The 25,783-nt window shown below is 50.4% G+C and overlaps 2 protein-coding genes across 9 annotated transcripts in view; both read left to right on the forward strand.

The window, feature by feature from the left end:
- ZNF76 (zinc finger protein 76) overlaps positions 1-1,912 on the forward strand; it is a 31,922-nt gene extending 30,010 nt beyond the window's left edge. For 5 of the 6 annotated variants that reach the window (XM_082345076.1, XM_082345079.1, XM_082345075.1 and 2 more), the window contains 2 exons: positions 370-483; positions 1,037-1,912. In XM_082345076.1, the coding sequence (XP_082201202.1) occupies positions 370-483; positions 1,037-1,141 (219 nt within the window). In that variant the 3' untranslated portion in view covers positions 1,142-1,912. Of the gene's footprint in view, positions 1-369; positions 484-1,036 lie in introns of those variants that run through there. The other variant, XM_082345078.1, reaches the window with a different exon arrangement.
- A 1,728-nt stretch (positions 1,913-3,640) lies between these two features.
- DEF6 (DEF6 guanine nucleotide exchange factor) lies at positions 3,641-25,707 on the forward strand. Of its 3 annotated transcripts, none has more exons than XM_082345072.1 (11): positions 3,641-3,784; positions 15,015-15,155; positions 15,806-15,991; positions 17,642-17,878; positions 17,975-18,121; positions 21,415-21,523; positions 21,691-22,010; positions 23,087-23,253; positions 23,382-23,580; positions 24,823-24,913; positions 25,117-25,707. In XM_082345072.1, the coding sequence occupies exons 1-11, from the start codon at positions 3,689-3,691 to the stop codon at positions 25,338-25,340; spliced, it is 1,917 nt and encodes a 638-aa protein (XP_082201198.1). In that variant the 5' UTR covers positions 3,641-3,688; the 3' UTR covers positions 25,341-25,707. The 3 variants fall into 3 exon arrangements, with proteins under 3 accessions (XP_082201198.1, XP_082201197.1, XP_082201199.1); XM_082345071.1 differs by having other exon boundaries at positions 3,652-3,784; positions 21,712-22,010; XM_082345073.1 differs by lacking the exon at positions 3,641-3,784 and adding an exon at positions 4,391-5,576.
- The last annotated feature ends 76 nt before the right edge of the window (positions 25,708-25,783 follow it).

Genomic DNA, 25,783 nt, shown 5'->3' on the forward strand with positions numbered 1-25,783 from the left:
TTGCACTGGGAGTCAAGAGACAGTTTCTAAATCTCAGTCTACCCTAAATTTGCTTTGCTGCCATAAGCAAGTTACTTTTCCATGAACTTTAGCCCATCTTCAAATGAGGGGATTAAATTATCTCTGGGACCTTTTACAGCTCTGTCCTTCTGTGATTCAAAATTCCTAAATTAAGTTGGCTGTAAATTAAAGTAAAATACAACCCCACTTAGCTCTGAGCCCCAAGCTAATTAATTAATCTGACTCATAATGGTTTTATTCATTTCCTTCTGGGTTGTTCCCAGCCACCTTGCTTGGAGGGATTTTTTGGGTTGGGGTTTGGGAGAGTAATGTAGGTGTGTTGGAAAACCTCATTCTTCTATATTTCAGGTCACAATCATTACCTCTGGGACTGTGGTGGCTGAGGACTCAAGTGTAGCATCCCTTCATCATCAACAGGTGGCGTTGTTAGCCACAGCCAATGGAACTCATATTGCAGTGCAGGTGAGTAGAGGTCTGGTAGGATACTGTGGCCAGAGAAAGGAACTAGAAGGGAAGGGGAACTAGATGGAGGTCTTGAAGAGGACAGCATTTGGCTCAAAAAGAGCCCATTTCAGAGGACAAACCCCTTTCTGCCTGTATCCACACACCTGTCTCAGGCTCTTTCTTGACTGAGTCAGGGTAGGGAGTCCCTTCTGACCTTCAGGATAACTTCGATGGCCGTCTCCCTGGTGGTCTAAACCCTTCATTTCTTCGTGTCCCTGTTTCGTCATCTGGAAAATAAGGAGGCTGACTTGTAGATGATTACTCCAATCAGTCATTCCCCTTCTATGCGCAAACTGCTCTGTCTGACCCTGGACCATTCCATGGCTCCTCACCATGTCTAGCCTAATAGGATTCTATCAGTGAACTTCCTGTTTCTTGGGGCCCTACTAAGTTCTCAGGTGTTTGGCACTGGGTGGGTGGAGATTCACATAAGTGGGCCTCATATACTACCACTGGAATCTAGGAGGAAGGGTCTCACTCTCTCCTTCCTTCTCCTCCCCCTTCTCCACAGCTGGAGGAGCAGCAGACCTTAGAGGAGGCCATCAGCGTAGCCACTGCTGCCATGCAGCAAGGGACTGTGACCCTGGAGACCACAGATTCGGAGAGCGGCTGCTGAGCCCGAGAGGGCCGGGTCCCACACCACGCTGGAAGAGGCGCCATGCCGTACAGGCATCCTTGCCTGCAAGGGCCCAGGCTGTGGCTGACACGTGGAAGGTGGCCACACAGGTCTCTAGGGCAAGAAGGCAGCAGGAAAATGGCCTGAAGGGCACAGGGGTCCTGCCCAAGAGAAGGGCCAAGCAGCTGGAATCGGGGGAGTGTGTCATCCTCAGGAGCTAAGGAGGACAAGCTTGATCAGCAGGCTGCACTGGGGTGTCCTCCCCCCAAAATCAGCTGAGCACCCTCTCCTCTCTCTAGAAAACACCCTTCCCGCCCTTGGTCCACTCCCCTTCTCAGGTGGCAACTGGGGCTGCTCTTGGGACTGGTCCTCTGCTCCAGCTGGTCACTGCCCACTAGGGGAGAAGGCAGACAGCCCTTCAGCCCAGTAGGGGCAGCTTGGGCCCAGCACTGCCCCTCTCAGCAATAACCACCTCCCCAGAGGCCAGCCGAGATGTCTGGCCACTTGGCAGCAGGGACTTTCTGCCACTGCAGTCAGAATTGCTCAGGGGCCTGTGGCTGGAGTAAAGGTGCCCCGCCCCACCCCTACCCCCAGCTGCTCCCCAGCCTCTCTGTGGCAGAGAGGCAGGGAGCAACCTTGTACATACTGGGGATTGGGTGTAATTTGTTTTATTTTTTTTAATTCCATTTTGATAATTTTTTTTTCCTGCTCTGGATGGTGGTGGCAAACGGGTGAATGAGTATTTAATAAAAGTTCCAAGTTTCCACCTGGGCCCCTCCCTCCTCCTCCCTCCTTTCAGCTTCGGGCCCTGGTGGCAGGGCTGGTCAAATCAGGCTCTTGGCCCTGTATCCCGGGCACAGACCTCACTCAGCCTCTGTGCCCGACTGGTGGGCCTGCCCTCCCAGAGGCACAGGGGGAAGGAAGCCCTGGTATGAGAGAAGCCCTGAAGAGCTGCCGGTGGCTTCCTGCCCACAGCTGAGCAAGTAGGCTCCCGGTAGCCAAGCAAGACCAGTGTGAGCACTGCTCCCAGGCTCCGGTTGGGTCTCAGGCCTCAAGATGGGTGGGCTGGAGGAACTCTGTTTTCTCTACCTTACCTTGTGTTATGTCATCAGAGCTCCTCCACACACAGCACACAATCCACTGCTCCAAGTGGGCAAAGCCCCATGGTGGGGGGGTGCCTTTGCCAAGGTACCCAGGGTCTCTGATGCCTCTGCTGCCTGGTGCTGAAGTCCTAGCTTTGGTACCCAGCTCTGGGGGTACCCACCTAGGTGTCTGGGGCCATGGAATTCCAAAGCCACAGTCAGACCCCACTGAAAAGTACATGGTAGGACCAGACCAGCCCTGGTGGGAAGGAAGGGATGCAGGGAAAGGGACTTCATGGAAAGAACTCTTGGCTTTGACCCCTCCTGCATGGGAACATTGCAGGGATTGCAGGTGCCTCTTTTCCTCTCTCCCTTGTCATGGATGTGCCCCACCCTCTCCCCCAACGCAGACATCCTCTCCTAGGATGCCTAGCACGCTCTTTTACTCTTGCCACCAGCTCCTTGGAAGCAGGGGGAGCTGGGACATACCCCCAGGGAGGGGAGTCTCAATTGCCTGAGCAGGCTCCTTCAACATCCAAGGCCACTGTTCGTGGCAGGAATATGCCCCAGCCCTCACAGGTATTGGATCTAAAGAAACGGAAGCACTGATGCGGAGGGCCCTGAATCGCCAGCCTCCTGCTCCCAGGCACCCCTGAAGCTGGGCCCCACCATGAGCCTCACCCCCATGAGCTTCAGAATCTTTAGGTCAGGGCCAGTGGGGCCCCAGAGTGGGCAATGCTCGGGGTGCCTTTTAGAACCAAAGCCTAGGGGATGGGGAGGCAGCTGATGATGTGCCAAGTCCTCCTGACCTGGAGAGGTGCCCTGGCCCAGTTCCTCCTCCAAGTTTGTATTGTTGCCTTTTGTTTTCTTCCACTTGGGAGGAGCCCTACCACCACAGTAATGTTAGATGGTCCTAAAAGAAATGTTTTATGCAATGCCTACTCTGTGCTTTTCATCCATTCTCAGACCTCTTTACAATCTATGAGGTGAGTATTTCTCCTGCTTTACCAATGAGAAACTGCTCAAGGAGGTTAAGTTATTTATCCAAAGCCTCCTACCTGGTAAGTGTGGAACTGGTACAGGACCTGCCCCCTTTTATCTGACTCCAAAGTCGGGATGGGCTTGCTTTTCCCTCATCAAGCTGCCTCTGGGAGCCCAGAAGGCTCCAGGAGGCTCTGGGGCTGAGGAGGCTTCTAAAGGGCCTCACACCCAGGGAACCAGGCTGATCAGAGTTGTGGCTCTAGCTCCCCAGGGCTTGGTCCCCAGTTCCCATGCAGGGAGTGGTGCCGCTGAGCACTGCAAGAGCAACAGGCTGGGTCCTGCCAGTGTGGGGAGCCCGCGAGAGCAGGCAGGTGGAGCTGTTGCTCCGCACCATGGCCCTTCTGCGGTCTCTGCAGCCGTTTGCATTTCCTGAAACCGGATCTTGGTGTCAGAGCCGCCCCTGGGCCGGGCGGGTGCCTCAGCCATGGCCCTGCGCAAGGAGCTGCTTAAGTCCGTCTGGTACGCTTTCACCGCGCTGGACGTGGAGAAGAGCGGCAAGGTCTCCAAGTCCCAGCTCAAGGTGAGGGGCACCCGGGGTGCAGGGGAGGCCGGCAGACACGTCTCATCAGCCCCTGCTGCCTGAAGCTAGACTTGAGCCCTGTGCTCCTCCTGGGGCACCCAGCTAGCCAGGGACCCAGGAGGGGCGGGAGGGCCCGTGCTGGGGAACTGGGGCAACATGGCCTAGTGGATGCTGCTGCCCCCTGTCCAGAGGCCCCAGTGAGGTGTGCGCAGGGCCATCGCCCAGAGCCCTGGCCCCCAACTCTCGGGAGAGTAGAGGTGCCATCATGGGGTTGTGAGGGCCACGGGCCAAGCTACATCCCAGACTCCATGTGATGAGCACACGTCTCCCCAGAGTCAAGCTTGGGCACACACCCTACTCCTTCCTGCCGCTTCCTCCTGGCTTTGAAGAGAGACAGTTAGCTAGTACTTGTCAGTCACTTCCTCTCGGAGCTGAGAGAGAGGGTTAGAGCCTCTCGCAGTCCCAAACCAGGCCAGCTCAGCCATCCTTCGCAGGAGAGCTGCTCCTCTGGACCTTGCCTCCCAGGTGGGACAGAGGTGGGAAGGGGCAAGGACTGAAGACCCCGTTATACTGCTGCCTGGCTCACCACCCTCCTCACACCTACACGCCAGGTTGGGAAACTTACCTTAGACCTTGAGAACTCGAGTAGGGAAGGGGTGGAATCTGAACCCAGGGAGGAGCCCCATCAGTGATTGCCCTGAAATTCATGCTTGGTCCTAGATAATTCCTGGGGGGCCGAAAAGTTTCTCTCCTTCTTTCCTGTAGCCCCGCATTAGTGCTGCCTTCACCCTAGTTAGTGGGGAAGAAACAAGGCCCTAGGCCATTGGAGCCAGGGAACGCAGGGAGTCAGGAGCAGGGTGGGCGTCAGCCCTCTGGGATCTGCCTTAGGGGTTCATTCATTCACTCTACAAATGTTTACTGAGTGCCAGCTATGTGCCTGGCATGAGGCTAGGCCATAGTATCCTGGCAACTCCCCTGCCACCCACCCCCCACAGAGGAGAAGTGCAGTCTCAAGGAAACCTCCATTCTAATTGATCGAGCTAGGAGGTGCCTGGAAACCTGGGAGAGACGGATGGGACAGGTTAGGCATTGTACCCCACCCCGATTCCATCCCCCTACTTTTGAACTTGGACACGATGAACTTGGATGTCCCAAACTGGTCCTATCCCATAATCGACCCCTTAGCCAGACTTGTGAGCATCCAGTATATGATTCTTGGCTCCCCCAGGAAGGAGAGTCCACTACCACTTATGATCATCTGAGAGAATCTCCCAACAGACAGGTTCTTCCTTACGTTCTACTTAAATTGTCTTATTGCAGGTTATGTAATCTAGTGAGGTCTTCAGTATCGATAGAGGAAAAGCAGATCATCCAACATCCATGCTTGAGGAAACTCCATGTCCTACATCCACCTCCCACTCTGCCCCTTTAATATCTTTCAGGAACAATCCCAACCTCCATGGTTTGTTGTCTCCAAGGTTCCATTTTCTACCACTCCATTACCTGTGGCCCTGTGACACCTCCAGGCTCTCTAAGCCTTTCATACAGGGAAGATACAGCACTCCGTGGCTCTCTGTTTCCTGGGCCAATCAGGCAGTAAGCCTTCTTAGTTTGAGCCTCTGTCTTGGCCTCTAACTGGGCGGATGCCTGTTCCCCACCCCCACAGGTTGAGTATTTGCAAGGAAGATCGCCTGGGGAGCTTGCATACTTGAACCATCTGCTGTCTTTGTACCACGTCGCAGCTCACTTTGAGCCCACTGCCAGCAGCCTCTGTGGTCCCACAGGATCAATGGTAGATTTCAATCCACTCCACAGAAAACTTGTCCACTCTGGGAATCTGAGCTAGCAGTGGGAGCCTCAGGCCCGGCGGCAGGTGGGACAGAAATGGCAGGGCCCATGTCATAGGAGAGGAAGATAAGGAAGGCAATTCTCCCTCAAGCCCATGGTGCTAGATACTGGAATGGGAGGAAGTAGTGATAGTGTTGGGGGTGGGGATGCCGGAAAGGCAAAAGAGCAATAGAGAAGTGGCCAGAAGGCAGAGGAAGAAGCAGATGAGAGAGACAGACCCGCAGGGCACACTCCTTCCACTGAAAGACTTGGTGAGAAGGGAAGAGATCGTGGGGTTAGCCTGTCCTTGCTAAAACTGTCTCTGGCCTTGGCGTCCTCAGTTGGGAAGAGGCAGGAGACCTGCACCAGCCCAGAGCAGGCTATGTCTGTCTGCAACAGTCACCACTTCTCCCTTGATGTGTTGGTAGAAAGGCTGCCACCAGCTGTCCTGGGCAAAGCCGTGATGAGGCCAGAAGGAGGAGGAGGAACAGCAAGTCCTCTGAGAAGTACCCCCAAGGAGTCAGGATTGTTTTCTCTGAAGAAGAGTAGGCTTGGGGGAGAGATGAGATGAGTTTTCTTCTCTGAATTCTTATAGAAAGTACAGTAGCCTTTGTCCAGGTGGGTTGAGAAAAATAAAAATAGATCAATAAGAATGGCACTTCTGCCCAGAACGGATTTAGGTTGAACACAAAGTTTCTCAGGACTGTGAGCTTTTGCAGGGTCCTCAGAATCTCCCTCTCTAAAGAGCTTTAGGAGTGAGTTCCCATCCTGACAGAGGGCTGCAGGGAGGGGAGCCTTGGGAATGATGGGTTTCCTAATGGCCATACCATCTTCCCTCTGGGAGCAGCTTTGGCTTTAGGCTTCATGGATGATCAGCTAAGAATTTGGCTTCCTCACTCCCTGACTGCCAGGGCTGGGGTGAGGGGCCTGAGATTGGGCTCCTGGTTGGAGCAGTGTGTCTCAATGAGGATCCTAGGAGGCTTACCACTTCCCCTTGACAGGCAGGAGAAGGGGGAAGGCAGGGAGGGTGAACTAGGGCCTTCCCTACTTGGCTCTGTCAGGTCTCCCAGGCTCCTGAGCCTCTCATTGGCACTCAGGGCAGTCCTGGGGCCCAGGGAGGGTCTCTTGCCCACCGAGAGCCTCTGAGCTTTGGGCTGTGTCTCCTCTGGAGAGGGACAACAACCTTCTCCTCGGAGAAGGAGAGGAGAAGTTAATAACAACTCTAGTCCAGGAATCTGATGAGTGGGGTCTTCAGCTTTGCCCTGACCCCTGCCTGCTGTTGGTCTCCTCAGTCTAGAGTGTGGAGGAAGGGGAGGATGATTCAATGATGTGCAGAGCACTTGACTCAAGAGCTGTATAAGCTGAGGCCTATGTTGCTGCCCAGTAGGGTGACCTTAGGCAAGTCACTGCCCATCTCTGAACCTCTGGTTTCTCATCTGTAAAGCCTGAGGGCTGAACTGGGGATCACCAAGCTCTCTGGCTAGCCTCTGAAAATAAATTTTAACAAAGTACCTCAGGTAGGTGAAATTGATCCTTGATGCAGCCTCTCCTCTCCCTTTTCTGAGCCTCTGTCTTTCCTTTGATGCTGACAGCCAACCCCTCCAAGCCCCTTCTTGCTCTCAGCAGGCACACAGCTAATCCAGAGATTCCCACCTTTTAAAATTCCTGGTGCTACTTCCTCATGATAGTTTTGCTTTAGTACCCCACTGGTTGAGAAAAATACATTCAGTGACTCTTAAAAAGGATCTGTATATTTTAAAAGAATCACTTAGCACCTAGATACATTTAAAGACTATAGGCCATCTAAAAAAGAGAGAGAGAGAGAAAGAAAGAAAGAAAGAAAGAAGAAGGAAGGAAGAAAAGGAAGGAAAGGAAGGAAGGAAGGGAGGAAGGGGGGAGGGAAGGAGGGAGGAAGAAAGACTATATAGGCCATCTAGGAGAAAGAAATTAGTCATTCTTTTTGCAGTTAGTGCTTGGTACTTTTATAGATTCCCAAACCCTCTGTATCTGCATCTACTCCTGAAGTCTGCGAACTACAGGACCATGGGCCTGGCGCCCATCGCATCGCTGCACCGGAGTTTTTAGGGAACTCCCAAGCCCCCAGGGGAGAACCACGCCCCCACATGCCTCCAGAGGAAACAGTGAATAAATGAAGCCTCTCAAAGGTCAATGGCTGCCAACCCAGAGGTCAGGGACTGCTTGGGTGGGTGGGGGAGACAGAGAATCCCCTCTGGGGGAGCCCAAATGGCAGCTTGTGAAAACTACAGACACCTGGACCCCACCCCTGGAAACTCTGAGTCAGTAGGTCTGGGCGGGCCCCAGCAGATTTCAGTTTCAGCCAGCTCCCCAGGTGATTCTGATGCTTAACCTGAGCCAATGTAGCAGAGATCTAGCGCAGGGCTTTAGAGTCAGACTCTGAGCAAGAGGACACTCCACCTCTCTGAGCCTTGGTTTCCTCCTCTGTAAAAGGAGGATAATGAGAGCCCTGCCTCCAGGGCTAAGGATTGATTGAAATCAGCAGGTGGGTTCCGCAAGCCAGCGTCCACTCCTGCCATTTCCTTTCCAGCATGACCCTCCTCTGGTCACACTCTCTCCCCACCCCCGGCCCTTACCCGCACCCAGGCACAGGAAACCTGGCAGTCTGAGGTCAGCTGAGCTCTCTGGGGGGAGGCCCTGAGCCCTCAGTGTCTGGAGCCTTTAATTCCTCTTTGTCCTGACACCTGATGGCTAACAGGGTCAGAGCCTCTCTGCCCTGGGCTCGTCAGATTCCCCTGGCAAAAGGTACAGGTGAGGAAAGTCTTAGAGGACAGCGTGGGCCAATGAACCAAAGAGAGGAACAGCTCAGATAACTGTATGCTGCTGGGTGGCAGGTTCTATCCTGGGGTGGGAGGGGATTTGTACATTATCTCCTTGAACTCCATTTTTAGAAATGTGAAAACTCAGCCCCAGCGAGGTTCATGTGCTCAGAGAGATTCAGTTCATGTCCTTCTGACTTTTGTATTTTTCCTACTTTTCCCCTTGAAGCACTTCGGTTCATTCAGTAGATATTTATTGAGTATCCATTATATGCCAGATCCAGTGATACAGCAGTGAGTAAAACAGACAAGACACCGCACACTTGTGTTGCTAACGTTCTAGTCAGAAAACACAGATGATAAAATAAGTAAAAGTGCGTGATGCATGACATGGAGGAAAATAAAGCAGAAGATATCCCTATCCTTACTGTGGGGGGTAGAGGGGATAGGATTACAGATTTAAATAAGGTGGTCAGAGAAGCCCTCCCTGAGAAGGTGACATCTAAGTAAAGATCAGAAGGAGGAGAGGGTGTGAGCCATGCCGTGACCTGGGCGAAGAATGTTTCAGGTTGAAGAAATATCAAGTGCCGAGGCCCTGAGGCAAGAGTGTGCCTGGTGTGTTTGAGAAATGTCAAAGGGGCCAGAGGGGCTGGAGAGAAGTGAGCAAGAGGGATGAGGTCAGAGAAGGTACAGAGTAAAATCTCTGGAAAGACTCTGAGATTTTACTCTGAGAACCTTGGGAAACCACTGCAGCATTTAAGTTAGACTTGAGGAGTTAGTCAAAAACATTGATTAACACAATGTGGGAGACATTGTGTTGAGCTCTGGAGTCAGGGTTGAGATTAGAGTCCTTGCTGCCCTCAAGGAATGTAGAACACCCAGAAATGCTCACACCAACAGGGAACAGCAAAAGAACATTATTACAGAGCAACTTAATAGCAGGGTACATTAATAACAGTGGTTAATGGCACCCTTTGTTTTTTAGCTCTATAGTTTAAAAATTTTGTCATGTAAACAATATATGCTCCTAGTTGAGAAGACTATAATTTTAAAGAAGTTGAAATTTACTAGAAAAGTAAAACATGTTTTACTGGTTAAAAAAATTGAAAGACAAAAATAGTGTTAAAGAAGGTGAAATTTCCTCCCCTCCCTGGGGAAGAGTGGTAGGGTGATAGCTGTTAACAGTTTGCTGAGTCTTCTAAATTTTTTCTATGTACAAATAAACTTATTAGGTTGAACTATATGAAATTGCTGATGTTTGATTGTTTTGACCTACTAAAATAGCAGCTTAATATGGTTCAGCATAATCTTTGCACACATATTATTTTACAAATATTTCATTCTACAGCTTGCTTTTTTCCACCTGCCAGTATAGTATGCATATCTTTCCATGTCTGTTCATACAAATATAATAATAAAAATAGCTCACAACTTTTATTAAGCAATTTCTATTATTCTACTATGTACCCGGTGCTGTGCTAAGCTCTTTGTTCTAAAACACCCTGTGGAGCAGGCGCCTTATTTTCCTCAAAGAGGAGGAGACTGAGGTCTTGGAGAAGTTAAATCACTTGCCCATAAGTACACGTGGCAGAAGTAAAATTTTCAACCACACACAGGTCCATGACTTAGGTGTACCTGTCCCCTCTTTTTTTTTTTTTTTTTAAATATTTTACTCTTTTTTTTTAAAATAATTTTTTATTTTATTTATTTTTATTTTTGGCTGTGTTGGGTCTTCGTATCTGTGCGAGGGCTTTCTCCAGTTGCGGCAAGCGGGGGTCACTCTTCAACGCGGTGCGCGGTCCTCTCACTATCGCGGCCTCTCTTGTTGCGGAGCACAGGCTCCAGACGCGCAGGCTCAGCAGTTGTGGCTCACGGGCCCAGCTGCTCCGCGGCATGTGGGATCTTCCCAGACCAGGGCTCGAACCCGTGTTCCCTGCATTGGCAGGCAGATTCTCAACCACTGCACCACCAGGGAAGCCCCTACCTGCCTACCTGTCCCCTCTTGAAGGAGCCTTGGGCTGTCTCCAATGCCTCATTTATTCTCTCTCTTTCTTTCTTTCTTTCTTTCTTCCTTTCTTCCTTCCTTCCTTTCTTTCTTCCTTCCTACCTTCCTTCCTTTCTTCTTTCCTTCTTTCCTTCCTTTCTTTCTCTCTTCCTTTCTTCCTTCCTTCCTTCCTCCCTTCCTTCCTTCCTTTCTTCCTTCCTTCCTTTCTTCCTCCCTCCCTCCCTTCCTTCCTTGCTTCCTTTCTTTCTTCCTCCCTGCCTCCCTCCCTTCCTCCCTTCCTTCCTTCCTTCCTTCCCTCCTTCCTGCCTTCCTTCCTTTCTTTCTTCCTTTCTTCCTTTCTTTCTTCCTCCCTCCCTCTCTCCCTCTCTCCCTTCCTCCCTTCCTCCCTTCCTTCCTTCCCTTCTTCCTTCCTCCCTCCCTCCCTCCCTTCCTTCCTTCCTTTCTTTCTTTCTTCCTTTCTTCCTTTCTTCCTTCCTCCCTCCCTTCCTCCCTTCCTTCCTTACTTCCTTTCTTCCTTTCTTCCTTTCTTTCTTTCTTCCTCTCTCCCTCCCTCCCTTCCTCCCTCCCTTCTTTCTTTCCTCCCTTCCTTCCTTCCTTTCTTCCTTTCTTTCTTTCTTCCTTTCTTTCTTCCTCCCTCCCTCCCTCCCTCCCTTCCTTCCTCCCTTCCTTCCTTTCACCATGCCGCAGCTTGCGAGATCTTAGTTCTGGGACCAGGAATCAGCCTGTGTCCCCCACAGTGGAAGCGCAGAGCCCCAACCACTGGACTGCCAGGGAATTTCCCAATGCCTTTTATTCTAAACTATGCTTCAGTGAGCATTCTTGTACAGGTAACTGTTCTCTTGAGCATCTATAGGTTGGATGATTAAAAATGCTGGGGTCATGCCCAATTTTATGTTTGATACAGTCTTGCCCTCCAGAAAGACTACCAATTCACATCTCAACAGTGGGGCATTTGAGTCCCCATTTCTCCACAACCTCCTCAATACTTGATAGTATCAGTCTTTTGCATCTTTGCTAATTTGTTAGGTAAAAAATTGCACTTTCTATATGAGAAGGGAACTTATATTTGTTCTGTGCAGAGCTAACTCTCACTCTCTCTATATATATATCTCACTCCATCCTCATGGCCCCTCTGCGTGGTGGGTATTATCCCCTGTTTTACTGATAATGATACTGAGGCTCAGGGGGTGAAGGAGTTTATCCAAGGCCTCATAACTAGAAAGCGAAGGTTCCTGGCCTTCCATGTCCCCCCGCACGCTTCACTGGAGTGTAGCCATTTGGCTGGGCTATGCAGGAAGCTTCCTCAAAGAGGTGCTTTAGGAGGCTTGAAGAAAGATAAAGACATGGGTAATTTGAAAAGAGGCCAGGAGGCAACAGGTAGAAATATGTGAAACTCTTAGAATAACACCTATCTCTTCAGAAGTGGGTATTTCTCTTGTGTTGGTCACCCTGAATTTTAAGTGCTAAGCATTGAGTGGTGGCACCTCTTAAGAGTGTGGATTAGTATCCTATGACCACAGATGTATTAATCATGTCTTCTCTGGATATAGGTGGTAGAAACCAAACTCAAAATAACTTAAAGGAGATGTTATAGATTGGCTCACATAACCAAAACTCCAAGCATAGTATTGGCTTCAGGCATGGCTGGATCTAGGTCCTCAAATGATGACTTTTTATACCTTGACTCTGCTTTTTTTCACTGATAGCTTTATTCTTAAGCAGGTACTTCCCACACAGGGACAAAAATGTCAGCTACATCTATCTTCTAACAGCTTAACTCTTTCCATGTATACCCATGGGAAAGAGTACACCTCTTCTCCACTAGAGGAGGCAAAAATCCCAGGGCTGATTCTCATTGGTCTAGATTTGGTCATGTGCATCCTTGAACCAGACACCACGACTCCAATGTGCCCACCCCTGCAGCCAGCTGGGGTAGGGGTGCAAATGGCCAATACCACAGATATTGAAAATGGGGGAGAGTAACTTCTCAAAGGAAAATCAAGGCTCTATTACCAAAATAAGGGAGGGGGGCAGAGTTCATCAGGAAGAAACTTCAGATGTCCTTTAGAACAAGAGTAGGCAAAACCAAAGATGGCACATGAGATAATTTGAAGATCATGAGAATGAGGATTGGGGTGGGGATCAGAGATGGTTGTCCAGAGGGAAAGGAGGGAAAAGAGAAACACCAACCCCTTGCTGGGCCCTCCAACTTCCCACTTTGCTGAGTTGAACCTGAGGCCCAGGAGAACATTGGGAAGAAGTCTCAAGCCCTTCTCCCCCTCCTCTCACAAAAGAGAATAAAGAAATGAAGACTTGGTATACACGCCATCTCTAGGATGTTGCCAGCTTCTGCCTCAGAGCAGCTGATTCCAAGGTGGACTGCTGGTGGTGGAAGCAGCCCTTAAATACAGCATTTATTGACTGCCTTTGGTGCGCAGAAGAGGACATAGGTGCTGTGAAACATAAAGATGAACAGAGACCTTGCCTCCAGAGTTCACTATATAGTTGGGGAATGAGGCTCAGGGTCAATATATATATATATATTTTGGTTATAAATTATTTATTTATTTATTTTTGGCTGCATTGGGTCTTCATTGCTGCGCGCAGGCTTTCTGTAGTTGTGGCGAGCGGGGGGCTACTCTTTGTTGCAGTGCATGGGCGTCGCATTGCGGTGGCTTCTCTTGTTGTGGAGCACGGGCTCTAGGTGTGCGAGCTTCAGTAGTTGTGTCTCGTGGGCTCTAGAGCACAGGCTCAGTAGTTGTGGCTCATGGGCTTAGTTGCTCCACGGCATGTGGGATCTTCCCGGACCAGGGCTCAAACCCGTGTCCCCTGCATTGGCAGGCGGATTCTTAATCACTGCGCCACCAGGGAAGCCCCAGAATCAATATTTTAATGGGGAAGCAGCCTTCAGAGCCGGGAACAACCAGTTGCAACCTCAACTCTGCCACTTACTCTTAACCTCTCCAAGCCTCAGCATCTTCATCTGAAAAACAGAGATAATAATGTCTGTATGTCACGGTTGCAGACATTAGATGTGGGGTATAGAAAGCACCTCAAACAGTGGCTGGCACATAGTAGGTGACAATTTTTAATCATTCACGCTGTCTTTGATAAGTGCTATAACAGAATTACCCCAAGACAATTTTATTTTTTTCCTGATCTCCTTGTTCAAGCTTCAGCCTCTTTGTTCTAATATCATGGGTTTGTTAACCAACCCATTTCCCCTCTGTACTCTCATGGCCGCCATCCCTTTTAGCCTTGTCCTCCACATCCCACAGACCATTTTTCGTGCCCCTTCTTTGCTCCCTCTCCAGCTCCCTTCCATCTTTAGAAGAGCAGTGACTGGAACTGCACATGCCCTCCCTGGAGCAGACACACTGGACTCTAGGCACACTGCAGCCTGAGTCTCTGATGGTAGATGTCAGGCTTCTGCCCTTGAGCTTTGGGATCTGCAGAGCTGGATTTGAATCCTAGGCTCTTGCTCAGGGTGGGTCCTTGGGCAAGTTATTGAGTCGGTTGAGCCGCGGTGTGCGGTGTCCTTGTCTGCAGAAAGGGCACATACCTGCCTGACAAAGTGGCAAAGAGCATGGCTGCCTTGGTTTGAATCCCAGCTCTGTCAGCCCTGTGCCCTTGGGTGAGTTACGTAACGTCTCAGAGCCTAGAGGTTTTTTTCATCTGTGAAATGAGGATAGAAACGCTTGCTATGTGGGTTAAGTGAAGTATATGTAAAGTGCTGAGCACAGTGCTTGGTGCATAGCAAGTGTACAAGTTTTAGTTTTTTGGATTTTATTGAGGTATAATTGACATTTTAATTTCAGGTTTACAACGTAATGATCCTGTATTTATATATATATTGTGAAATGATCACCACAGTAAGTCTAGTTAACATCTGTCACCATACATGGTTACGCAAAATGTTTTTTCTTGTGATGAGAATTTTTAAGACCTACTCTCTTAGCTACTTTCAAATATGCAATACGATATTGTTAATTATAGTTACCATGCTATATATTATATCCACCCCAGGACTTTTTAAAAATTTATTTATTGTATTTATTTATTTAGCTGCGCCGGGTCTTAGTTGCTGCACGCGGGAATCTAGTTCCCTGACCAGGGATCGAACCCATGCCCCCTTCATTGGGAGCTCAGAGTCTTAACCACTGGACCACCAGGGAAGTCCCCTCATGACTTACCCAAAGTTTGTACCTTTTGAGCACCTTCACACATTTCACCTCCCCACTCCACACCTCTTTCAACAGTCTGTTCTCTGTATCTGTGAACACCTTTTTTTCCCTTTTTAAAATATTCTACGTATAAGTGAGGTCGTATGGTATTTGTCTTTCTCTATCAGACTTATTTCACTTAGCATAATGCCCTCAAGGTCTATCCGTGTTGTCAAAAATGGCAAGATTTCATTCCTTTTTTAATGACTGAATAACATTCCATTGTGTCTATATATACAGAAGCTTTAGTTGTGATTGAATTGAATAATGTATGCAGAAGACTCAGCCAGGATGGGGGTGGGGACAAGTGGGGAGGTGGGAGCCGCCCTTTGGCCCAGTTTTGGTTGGGGTTCAGGAAGGCAAATTGCCCTCTGTTTCAGGTGCTGTCCCACAACCTGTACACCGTCCTGCACATCCCTCACGACCCTGTGGCCCTGGAGGAGCACTTCCGAGATGACGACGATGGCCCTGTGTCCAGCCAGGGGTACATGCCCTACCTCAACAAGTACATCCTGGACAAGGTGGGGCCCCTCTAACCTCTCCCCACTTCCCAACCTGACCAGCACCCTAATACATTGCCACCCCAACTCCTCCCCCTATGAACCCCATTTCTGTCTCCTCTGTCCATCCCTGCTCTCCCATCTCCATCCTTCACCTCCCAGCCACTTGCCCCCTCCTGGCTCCCCTTAACTCACTCTCAAGCTTCCTCCTCTCTATCCTAGCCTCCACCTTTCCCACGACCTTCCACCCCGTCCCTGCCTAGGTTCCAGCTGTCAATTTTAGAAAAGACTCTCCAGTTTCCCCCAAGTGCCGTCCCCCCTGCTCCTCCCAGCTGTCGCTGTCTTCTCAGGTTCTCCTTGACTGTCCACTCCCTCCTGGGCTTCCCCTTCTTTCTCCCTGGGCTGAGGGACCTGAGTTTCTCTGTGTGCAGGGGATTTGGGGGCAGTGGCTGTGAGGGAGTGGTGGCGGTAGCAGGGCTGGGGGCTGGGGTCAGGCTGGTTGGTCAGCTAGTTACCTGATCATCAGCTCAGGGATTCCTCAAGTTAGAGCCCCAACATAGCAGGGTAGGGAGCAGGGGAATAGATGACCCTAAGAAGCCAGCTGGAGCCTAGTTGGGTGGTAGAGCAGGGACGGGGCACCCTTCTCAGCTGACTTGCCAGCCTGGTGGCAGGTGGAGGAGGGGGCTTTCGTTAAGGAGCATTTTGATGAGCTATGCTGGACGCTGACGGCCAAGAAGAACTATCGGGTGGATAACAACGGGAACAGCATGCTCTCCAATCAGGATGCCTTCCGCCTCTGGTGCCTCTTCAACTTCCTGTCTGAGGACAAGTACCCTCTGATCATGGTTCCTGATGAGGTAAGCCCCAGGGATTTTATCACTTGGGGACAGACCTTAGCAGAACCATGAAGGAGGCCAAATTGCCTCCGTACTTTCCCACATCCCCTTTCTTCTTTATCTCCCCACCCTGGGACCTGTTCACACCCATCTGTCTCCAGATGCTTAGAAGTGTCCATACCAGAACAATTATGCCTTCTCCCAGGAGGTCAAAAACTACACTTCCTTCAAGGCTCTGCTAGCCCTCACAGTAGGGAAATGATCTGCAAATTCTATTTACACAGAGATGTGAATGCCTGATACATTACTGGGCATTTAAAAATGAGAACATTTAAAATCAAATGGCAGGATTTTAGGCACTGTGGCAATCTGAGAAGGATGCTATTATTAGGGGAATAGAGACCTTCCTGGGACATCTCTCCAGTTACTTCAAGTGGGCAACCAAGTCTGCCCCTGGTTTCAGATTTTCTCTTCCTATCTTCTACAATATAGGGGAGAGCCAGGGAAGACTCAGCTCAGGGCCCCAGAGAAGGCATGCTGGGAGTAGAGGCCTAGAATCCAGCCTCTACCTCCTCAACTCATGGGTGAAGCCAGGGCAGATGCCCCCCCTTTTCCAGTCACCCTGCACCCTCCCTCTACTCCCCCTCCTCTCTCCCCTGTCCGTTCAGCCTTCTCCTGACCCTTTAGACCTTTTGGTCATTGTGAAGATACCAGGGCGAATTTAGGTCTTTAGAGTAGGGTACGTGGGGGAGAGATCCACCGTATTTACAAGAAGTCCTGGCACATCTAACTGTGCTCAGATTCGTGCCCTTGCCTCTGTTTGTGGGAAGAGTGAGGGGTGCCCCGCCCCACTCCCAGCAGAGACCCAGTAGCCCCCAGAGTGAAAGTTCTGGAGAGAGTTTCCCAAGAAGCTGCTGGGGCAGTCGAGGAACACGTGTCCATCTGTACAGACACCTGGCTGGCTGGGCATCTTTGTCAGACACCTGCCAGTCAGGGCGAGGTGGCCTCTCAGAGGTCAGAAAGCTGCTTGCTACTGTGATCAACATGCAGTGTGAACCAAGTGCAGCAGGAGGTACCCCAACCACCACTTCCTGTTCCTCTGTAACGGGTTTCCTGTCCCTGCTCTGCTTACTCCACCTCCAATCCCCTTGCCCTCCCATAGGGGAAGGATCCCTAAGGTTCGGGCTTGGGGCTTGGAATAAGGACTCATGGGATGCGGATCTGAATTGAGTTCTGGCTGCTACCAACTTGCTGTATGATTCAGAACAAGTCACTTCCCCCTTTGAGCCTCAGTTTTGTCACCTGCAAAGTGAGGATATTGGATGAGAGGGCCCTTGTTCCCCTGTTGACATTTTCTATGACTTGCTGTCTCGGCCTGGCCCTTGGCCCCCTCAGCTCCCACCTCACCCTGCCCTTAAGTCAAGGCAGGAAGGAGTGGGACTGGAGCTTGGGGAGGGGATGCCTGAATTGAAGTTGGGGTTCCAGGATCCCCTCCTACGTCTCTACTCAGGTGTCCTCCAGCGTTTAGTTGTTTTGTCCTCTGACCCTACTCCCCATCCTGTCCCTGGTCACTTCTGCCCAGGCTCCGGGTGCCTGATGGGAGCGCCCCCTGGTGTTGGCACCAGCGCCACAGCCTGCTGCAGCCACCAAACCTTCCCTCCCCCCCTCCAGGTGGAATACCTGCTGAAGAAGGTGCTCAGCAGCATGAGCTTGGAGGTGGGCCTGGGTGAGCTGGAGGAGCTGCTGGCCCAGGAGGCCCAGGCAGCCCAGAGCACCAGCGGGCTCAGCGTCTGGCAGTTCCTGGAGCTCTTCAACTCAGGCCGCTGTCTGCGAGGCGTGGGGCGAGACACCCTCAGCATGGCCATCCACGAGGTCTACCAGGAACTCATCCAGGACGTCCTGAAGCAGGTCAGGCCCGGCTGGGAACTAGGGGAGGACCCCGAGGAGGGTGAAGTTGGGGGGGGGGGGCGCCAGTGATGCCTCTGACTTTGCTCTGGCTGGCAGGGCTACCTGTGGAAGCGAGGGCACCTGAGGAGGAACTGGACAGAACGCTGGTTCCAGCTGCAGCCCAACTGCCTCTGCTATTTCGGGAGTGAAGAGTGCAAGGAGAAAAGGGGTACAATCCTGCTGGATGCGCAGTGCTGCGTGGAGGTGAGGGGGACAGTTGAGGGGGTAGAGCACATCTCAAGGCTCAGAGGGGCTCCAGTGCAGTGTGAAGGCAAGGGGGTCAGGAGGAGGGTAAATGGGAAAAGCCACAGTGACAAATTCCCGCTTAGATGAGTGCAACCCAAATACAGTTCACCCTTGAACAACACAAGTTGGAACTTATATGTGAATTTTTTTCAATAAATAAATTCAGGAGTACAGCGCCATCAGCAGTTGGTTGAATTCGCAGATGTGAAACCAGGATACTGAGGGCTGACTTTAAAGTTATATGTGGATTTTTGACTGGGCAGAGGCTTGGCACCCCTAACCCCTGCATTGTTCAAGGGTCAGTTGCATACCTGGGTACCTCAAGGCTATTCTCAGCCATGGCAGCAATTTTTTTTTTCTTTTAGAAAAGTAACACACTTTATTTTTTCTTCCAATTTTATTGAGCTATAATTGACATACAGCACTGTATAAGCTTAAGGTGTACAGCATAATGATTTGACTTACATACATCATAAAGTGATAAGCACATAAGTTTAGTGAACATCCCTCATCTCATATAGATACAAAATTAAATAGAAAAAAATTGTCTTGTGATGAGAACTCTTAGGATTTACTCTCTCAGCAACTTTCCTGTATAACATACAGCAGTGTTAAATTAATTTATCATGTTGTACATTACATCCCTAGTACTTATATATCTTATATCTGGAAGTTTGTACCTTTTTTTCTTTTTTCTAATTTATTTTATTTATTTTTTGGCTGCGTTGGGTCTTCATTGCTGTGCGCGGGCTTTCTCTAGTTGCGGCAAGCGGGGGCTACTCTTCGTTGTGGTGCGCGGCCTTCTCATTGCAGTGGCTTCTCTTGTTGTGGAGCACGGGCTCTAGGGCGTGTGGGCTTCAGTAGTTGTGGCACACGGGCTCAGTAGTTGTGGCTCGCAGGCTCTAGAGCGCACGCTCAGTAGTTGTGGTGCATGGGCTTAGTTGCTCCGCGGCATGTGGGATCTTCCCGGACCAGGGCTCGAACCCGTGTCCCCTGCATTGGCAGGCAGATTCTTAACCATTGTGCTACCAGGGAAGCCCTGGAAGTTCGTACCTTTTGATGACCTTCATCCAATTACCTTCCCCCCATCCCCGCAACAACCTCCCTCCCCACCTCTGGTAACCACAAATCTGATCTCTTTTTCTATGGATTTGTTTGTTTGTTTTTGAAGTGTAATTGACCTACAATACTATGTTAGTTCCTGTTACAAAACATAATGGTTCGGTATTTCTATATATTTCAAACTGACCTCCACAATAGGTCTAGTTATGATAGGTCACCATACAAAGATAACTATGTAATCATAGTTATTGACTATATTCCCCACACTATTCATTTTACACCCATGACTCACTTATTTTGCACCTGGAAATTTGTACCTCTTAATCTTCCTCAACTTTTTCCTTCCTCTCACTACGCCCCCTACCCTCTGGCAAACACACCTGTTTGTTCTCTGTATCTATAACTCTGTTTATGTTTTGTTATGTTTGTTCATTTGTTTTGTCTTTTTTAGATTCCATATGTCAGCACTTTTTAAAAAAAACAAACTGCAAATCAAATACTAAAGTCATTGGTGAATAATGTGGACTTTGCTAAAGATTTTTCAGAGGAGATGGCTTATGTCTCACTCTACCCAGCAAAACTTTCTAAAAATCCTCTTTGAAGTTCTTTCTCCTTCACCCAAATTCCATTCCCTTTGGCAACTCTATTCCTCCCTATTCTTTCTCCCTTCCCATCCCTTTTCCTGCCTTGACTCTGTCCATTATTTTAGAGGCTTAAAACAACAATTTTAAAAACTGTAGTGAAAAAATATACATAACATGAAATTTGCCATTTTAATTCATTTTGTGTTACAATTTTGTGTTACAATTCAGTAGCATTAAGTATATTTTGTGTTACAATTTTGTAACAATTTTGTGTTACAATTCAGTAGCATTAAGTACATTCACATGTAACCATCACAATTATCTATTTCCAAAACTTTTTTATCATCCCAAACAGAAAATCTGTACCCATTAAGCAATAACTCATCCGCCCTTCCCTCCAGCCCCTCGTAACCTCTATTCTGCTTTCTATCTCCATGAATTTGCCTGTTCTAGGTGCCTCATATAAGTGGAATCATATAATATTTGTCCTTTTATGTCTGGCTTCTTTCACTTAGCATAATGTTCTCAAGCATGTTGTGGCATGAATCAGGACTTCATTCCTTTTTATGGCTTAATAATATTCCATTGTAAGGATGTACCACATTTTGTTTATCCACTCTTTGATGGGTATTGGGTTGTTTCCATCTTTTTGCTATTGTGAATAATGCTATTATGAACATCCAGGTACAAGTTTCTGGGTGGATATATATTTTTTCTCAGGGTACGTACCTAGGAGTAGAGTTGTTGAACCATACATTAATCCTATGTTTAATTTTTGAGGAACAGCCAGACTTTTCTACAGTGGCTGCACCATCTTCCATTCTTACCAGCAGTGTATGAAAGTTCCAATGTCTCACCAACACTTGTTATTTTACATTTAAAAATGTTATTATTATAGTCATCCTAGGCTCTGTCCATTTTTGTCACATAGGGAAACAGCTGTCAATGTGGAAACAGCACAGATCTAGGCAGAAATCCAGCTCCACCACTAATAGGCAGTGTGAATTGGGCGAGTTCCTGGACCTCTTAGAGCCTCAGTTTCTTTCTCTGTAAAGTGGAGCTAATAATCCATGCCTGGTACAGACTCTAGAACACATGAAGCTCAGTAGGTGGTAGCTATTATTTTCCACTAGAATGTAAGCTTAGGGAAGGCAGGGATTTGGTCTGTTAGGCACATCTCAGTATCCCAAATGCCCAGAGCAATGAGTGGCACTCAGTAGACACTACAAAATATCTGTGGAATGAATGAATGGAGAACTTTCTCAACAGGCAGGGCTTTGTGGAAATGAACGGTCTCGATAGTGAGGACCCTGTCATGGGAGATGTTCCAGCGTGATCTGCATAAACACTGAGTGATCGCTCTGTGCTAGGCCCCATGGGGAGATACCAAGAGAACAGTCCCAACTTCAAAGAGCTGTAGGCACACAAGTATCCCCATAACTAACCTTCAAACCGGGCCACGCAGGCTCCTGGCAGAGTGGGAGGGGTGCCCGGGGAGGATGGTCAGCCAGCGGGGGTAGGGGCTGGAGCTGCAGCACCCCTGGGGCAGGTGTGGCCCTGACTCCAGTGAAGCCAGCCTGTCTGGGGCCATCCACCCTCTCCCAGGTGCTGCCCGACCGAGAAGGGAAGCGCTGCATGTTCTGTGTGAAGACTGCCTCCCGCACGTACGAGATGAGCGCCTCAGACACGCGCCAGCGCCAGGAGTGGACGGCTGGTGAGTGCTCGCTGGGTGGCCTGGACCTGGCTGGGCCTCAGTCGCCTCATCTGTGAAAAGGGGGTGATAGCACTTTGCCCAGCGGGAGGCAGGGCACTGGACACGGGCAACTCCTAAGGCCCTTTTCTGGCGGTGGGTCACCTCGAGGTTGCCCTGCCCCCGGCCAGCCCCTCCCGCTCCCTCCGCAGCCATCCAGACGGCGATCCGGCTGCAGGCCGAGGGGAAGATGTCGCTGCACAAGGACCTGAAGCAGAAGCGGCGCGAGCAGCGGGAGCAGCGGGAGCGGCGCCGGGCGGCCAAGGAGGAGGAGATGCTGCGGCTGCAGCAGCTACAGGAGGAGAAGGAGCGGAAGCTGCAGGAGCTGGAGCTGCTGCAGGAGGCGCAGCGGCAGGCCGAGCGCCTGCTGCAGGAGGAGGAGGAGCGGCGCCGCAGCCAGCACCGCGAGCTGCAACAGGCGCTCGAGGGCCAACTGCGCGAGGCTGAGCAGGTGGGGCCGCACAGCTCTGGAGGCGGTGGGCTGAGGGGTGTGTTGCGGTCAGGCCTGGGAGCTGAGCACTGGGGGCGGGGCATGGGGCGGAGCCTTGGTCGAGGGCGGAGCCACGCATTGAGGGATGCAAGTGGAGGCGGGGCTTGTCTTGAGGGATTTGGGGGACAGAGCCTGTGGGCTTGAAGGATGGGTATGGGACGGGGACTGTGCCAGGAACAGGGCCTGTGGGATAAGGAACCTGGCCGAGGGATGGCTTGAGAGGAGAGACGGTAGGGGGCGGGGCCTAGCCTACGAAATGGGAGGGTCGGACCTGAGTGCTAGGTGTAGAGTGGGACCTGGTTCAGAAACCTTGGCTGGGGGCGGGACTTGGACAGAGGAGCTGCTAAAGACGGTGTGATTGGGGATGAATTTGGACCAAGGCTGGACTAGGTTGGACTAGACTTGATCTGAGTTTATAATGAAACCAGTTTGGGGAATGCAGGATGGGAGGAAGGCAGGATGAATGTGGAGGCAGATTAAGCCTGTAGAGGCAATTAGATTTAGGATTTAAGAGATCTAGATCTGGAGTCGGACACTGTGGATTCAATCCCAGCTCTGCCTCTTAGGAACCCTGTGATCCCAGGCAAGTTACTCAGCCTTTCTGTGCCTCAGTTACCTGTGACATGTTGATGCCAATAGAACTTGGCTTATAGAGTTATGGAAAGGAGGATCAACTAAGGAAACACTTTGAGTTATAATTGTTATAACAATTATAATTATAGTCATTCCCTTCCAAGCACTACCCTAATTATAATTATAAAACATTATATTATAATGTATAATAATAACTATTAAGGCTGGTGCTGAAAAGGGGATGACTTGAGCCCCTTTCCACCATGTAGTTCACCGATCATATCTGAGTTAGTCAGGCTTGCTGAGGAGATCAGATCAGGAAATGCTGACATGAAGGAACGCCCCAGACCCTCACCCAGAGATAAGCAGTTGGGCTGGCCTAGCAAAGCCCTGGGGGAAGGAGCAGCATACTTGCTGCCTCTCTCCCCCATGCCCCCATTGACCTGGCTCCATTTCCCGAGCAGGCAAGGGCCTCCATGCAGGCTGAGATGGAGCTGAAGAAGGAGGAGGCTGCCCGCCAGCGGCAGCGCATCGAGGAGCTGGAGGAGATGCAGCAGAGGCTTCAGGAGGCCCTGCAACTGGAGGTGAAAGCTCGGCGGGACGAGGAGGCCGTGCGCCTAGCCCAGACCAGGTAGCACTGAAGGGGCCCCTTCTGCTTCCCCTCCCTGACTTCCCGACCCCCCACCCCCACCCCGCACCACTTGCCGAACACCTGCGAGGTGCCTTGGCTCTGGAGGTGACACAGTGGATGCCTGGCAGACTGCTGGAGGAGGAGGAGGAGAAGTTGAAGCAGCTGCTGCAGCTGAAGGAGGAACAGGAGCGCTACATTGAGCGGGCACAGCAGGAGAAGCAGGAACTGCAGCAGGAGATGGCCCTGCAGAGCCGCTCCCTGCAGCAGGCCCAGCAGCAGTTGGAGGAGGTGCGGCAGAACCGGCAGCGGGCCGACGAGGACGTGGAGGTGAGGCCCGGGTTGGAGCAGGTTGGAGGCTGCCAGGTGAACGGGGGTGAGTGCGTTAACGCACAGGCTCTGGAAACTTCCCTCAAGCTCTATCCCTCAGGCCCCATCATTGCCTGGCTATGTGACCTCTGACAAGTTGCCTAACCTCTCTGAGTTCCAAGTCCCTTATCTGAGAAAGGGGACTGCTAATAGCATTGCTATGAAGATTAAATGAGCTAACACGTGAAATTAAGTATGTAGTAAGCACTGAAGAAACCTTAGCTACGACTTTTACCATTGTTATTAATCTGGGCAAAAATTTTTCCTCCTACTCTTCCAGCCCCTACTTTGCTATCCCTGTACTTTGGCTCCACTCTTTGGAGCCTGAATCTCCACAGAAGAAGATTTTTTTTTTTTTTTTAATATTTATTTATTTATTTATTTATTTATGGCTGTGTTGGGTCTTCGTTTCTGTGCGAGGGCTTTCTCTAGTTGTGGCAAGCGGGAGCCACTCTTCATCGCGGTGCACGGGCCTCTCACTATCGCGGCCTCTCTTGTTGCGGAGCACAGGCTCCAGACGCGCAGGCTCAGTAGTTGTGGCTCACGGGCCTAGTTGCTCCGCGGCATGTGGGATCTTCCCAGACCAGGGCTTGAACCCGTGTGCCCTGCATTGGCAGGCAGACTCTCAACCACTGCGCCACCAGGGAAGCCCTGATGTTTTGTTTTTATTAATGTTAATTATTTTATTTTGCTTTGTTGGCCTACATGGTCATTGTAAAAAATTCAAACACAGAAATAAGTATCAAAGAAAGGGAAAGTTCCTCTATGATTCCCCACCCCACAACCGCTGCTAAAGGCTGGGTGAACACTGGAGCAGAGGCTTTTGCATTAGGTCTTGGGAAGGTGGTGTAATGCAGTGGTTCAGAGCTCCATGTATGTCCCTGGGCAAGGCACTTAACCGCTTTTGAATTTGTTTGTTGTTAACTTCTGCTCTGGAAGTTAAATAAGATGTTAGTGCATGTTAGCTGCTTAATAAGTGGAAACTATGATTATTTCTGACCCTTTGAGGGCCTGTGAGTCCCCTGAAATTGGATGCCAACTCTGTTCACATACATAACTCTTTATGAACATACATGAGTTTTTCTGGGAAGATGATCAATAGCCTTTGTCAGATCCTAAGGGGCGTGTGAACCTGAAAAAGGTCAAGACTCTCTGTCTTGGAGGGTGGCTCTGACCCACTCCTCCCTGGTCCTGCCCCGACAGGCTGCACAGCGGAAGTTGCGCCAGGCCAGTACCAACGTGAAACACTGGAATGTCCAGATGAACCGGCTCATGCATCCAATTGAACCTGGAGGTGAGAAGGGTTAGACCCTGGAGCTTTCCCTGGAGTGAGGAGGGAGAAGGGAGGGTGGAAGGGATACCCCCAGATCTACAGAACCAGCACAGAACTGAAGGTCAGCGGGTTCTCCTTTCCCCCAAGGGCTGAGGCAAGGCCCCTCAACTTCTTCCCTTTGCATGCACCTTGCTCCTTCCTCATACCTGCTTTTTTTCTGCCAGACAAGCGTCCCACCACCAGCAGCTCCTTCACAGGCTTCCAGGCCCCTCTACTCGCCCGCCGTGACTCCTCCCTAAAACGCCTGACTCACTGGGGATCCCACGACAACAAGACCCCCTCACCCAGCAGCAGTGAGCAGCAGAAGTCCCTCAGTTGTGGGGAAGAGGCGCCCATCTCAGCTTCCGCCCCTCAGGAAGATAAAGTGGACCCAGCACCAGAAAACTAACCTCTGCTAGCCTCTTTCCCCCAACCTCATGCCTACTAGGACCTGGCCACAGCTGGCCTGTGGGTGACACCAGCCCCTGCAGAAGAAGGAGCTACAGTCCTGGTGCCAAGGGCCCAGGCCCTCCAACCACGAAACAGTCCAGAATGGAACCTGGTTCATTTTTTTTGCACCAGCCCCAGGCCCCAGACCACTGAGGCTGTCAGGGACGTTGATCCTTGAGAACTTGACCCTGTGCCTTAACCCCAAGGACTCTATGCCCTAGGCTGGGAAAGAGAGTCAACAAGCAAGCCAGGGGCCATCTGTCCCCAGACTGCCACCAAGTTGTGGAGGCACATTTCCAAATAAAATCAGCTCTTGGGATAAATTATGCATCAGGTCTATAGTCTGTCTCTTCTACCATTTTCTCTCTTCTTCCCTCAAGTCCAGTTATATGTCCCAGAAAG

The sequence above is a fragment of the Balaenoptera borealis genome, assembly GCF_965194805.1.
Source record: "Balaenoptera borealis genome assembly, chromosome: 12".
NCBI classification, from domain to species: Eukaryota; Metazoa; Chordata; class Mammalia; order Artiodactyla; family Balaenopteridae; genus Balaenoptera; species Balaenoptera borealis.

Excerpts from the sequence above, each read along its gene's own strand:
- DEF6 (XM_082345072.1), top strand. The coding sequence starts at position 3,689 with ATGGCCCTGCGCAAGGAGCTGCTTAAGTCCGTCTGGTACGCTTTCACC. Across the intron at positions 3,785-15,014 it reads TCTCCAAGTCCCAGCTCAAG|GTGCTGTCCCACAACCTGTA; the intron begins GTGAGGGGCACC and ends CCTCTGTTTCAG. Across the intron at positions 18,122-21,414 it reads ATGCGCAGTGCTGCGTGGAG|GTGCTGCCCGACCGAGAAGG; the intron begins GTGAGGGGGACA and ends ACCCTCTCCCAG.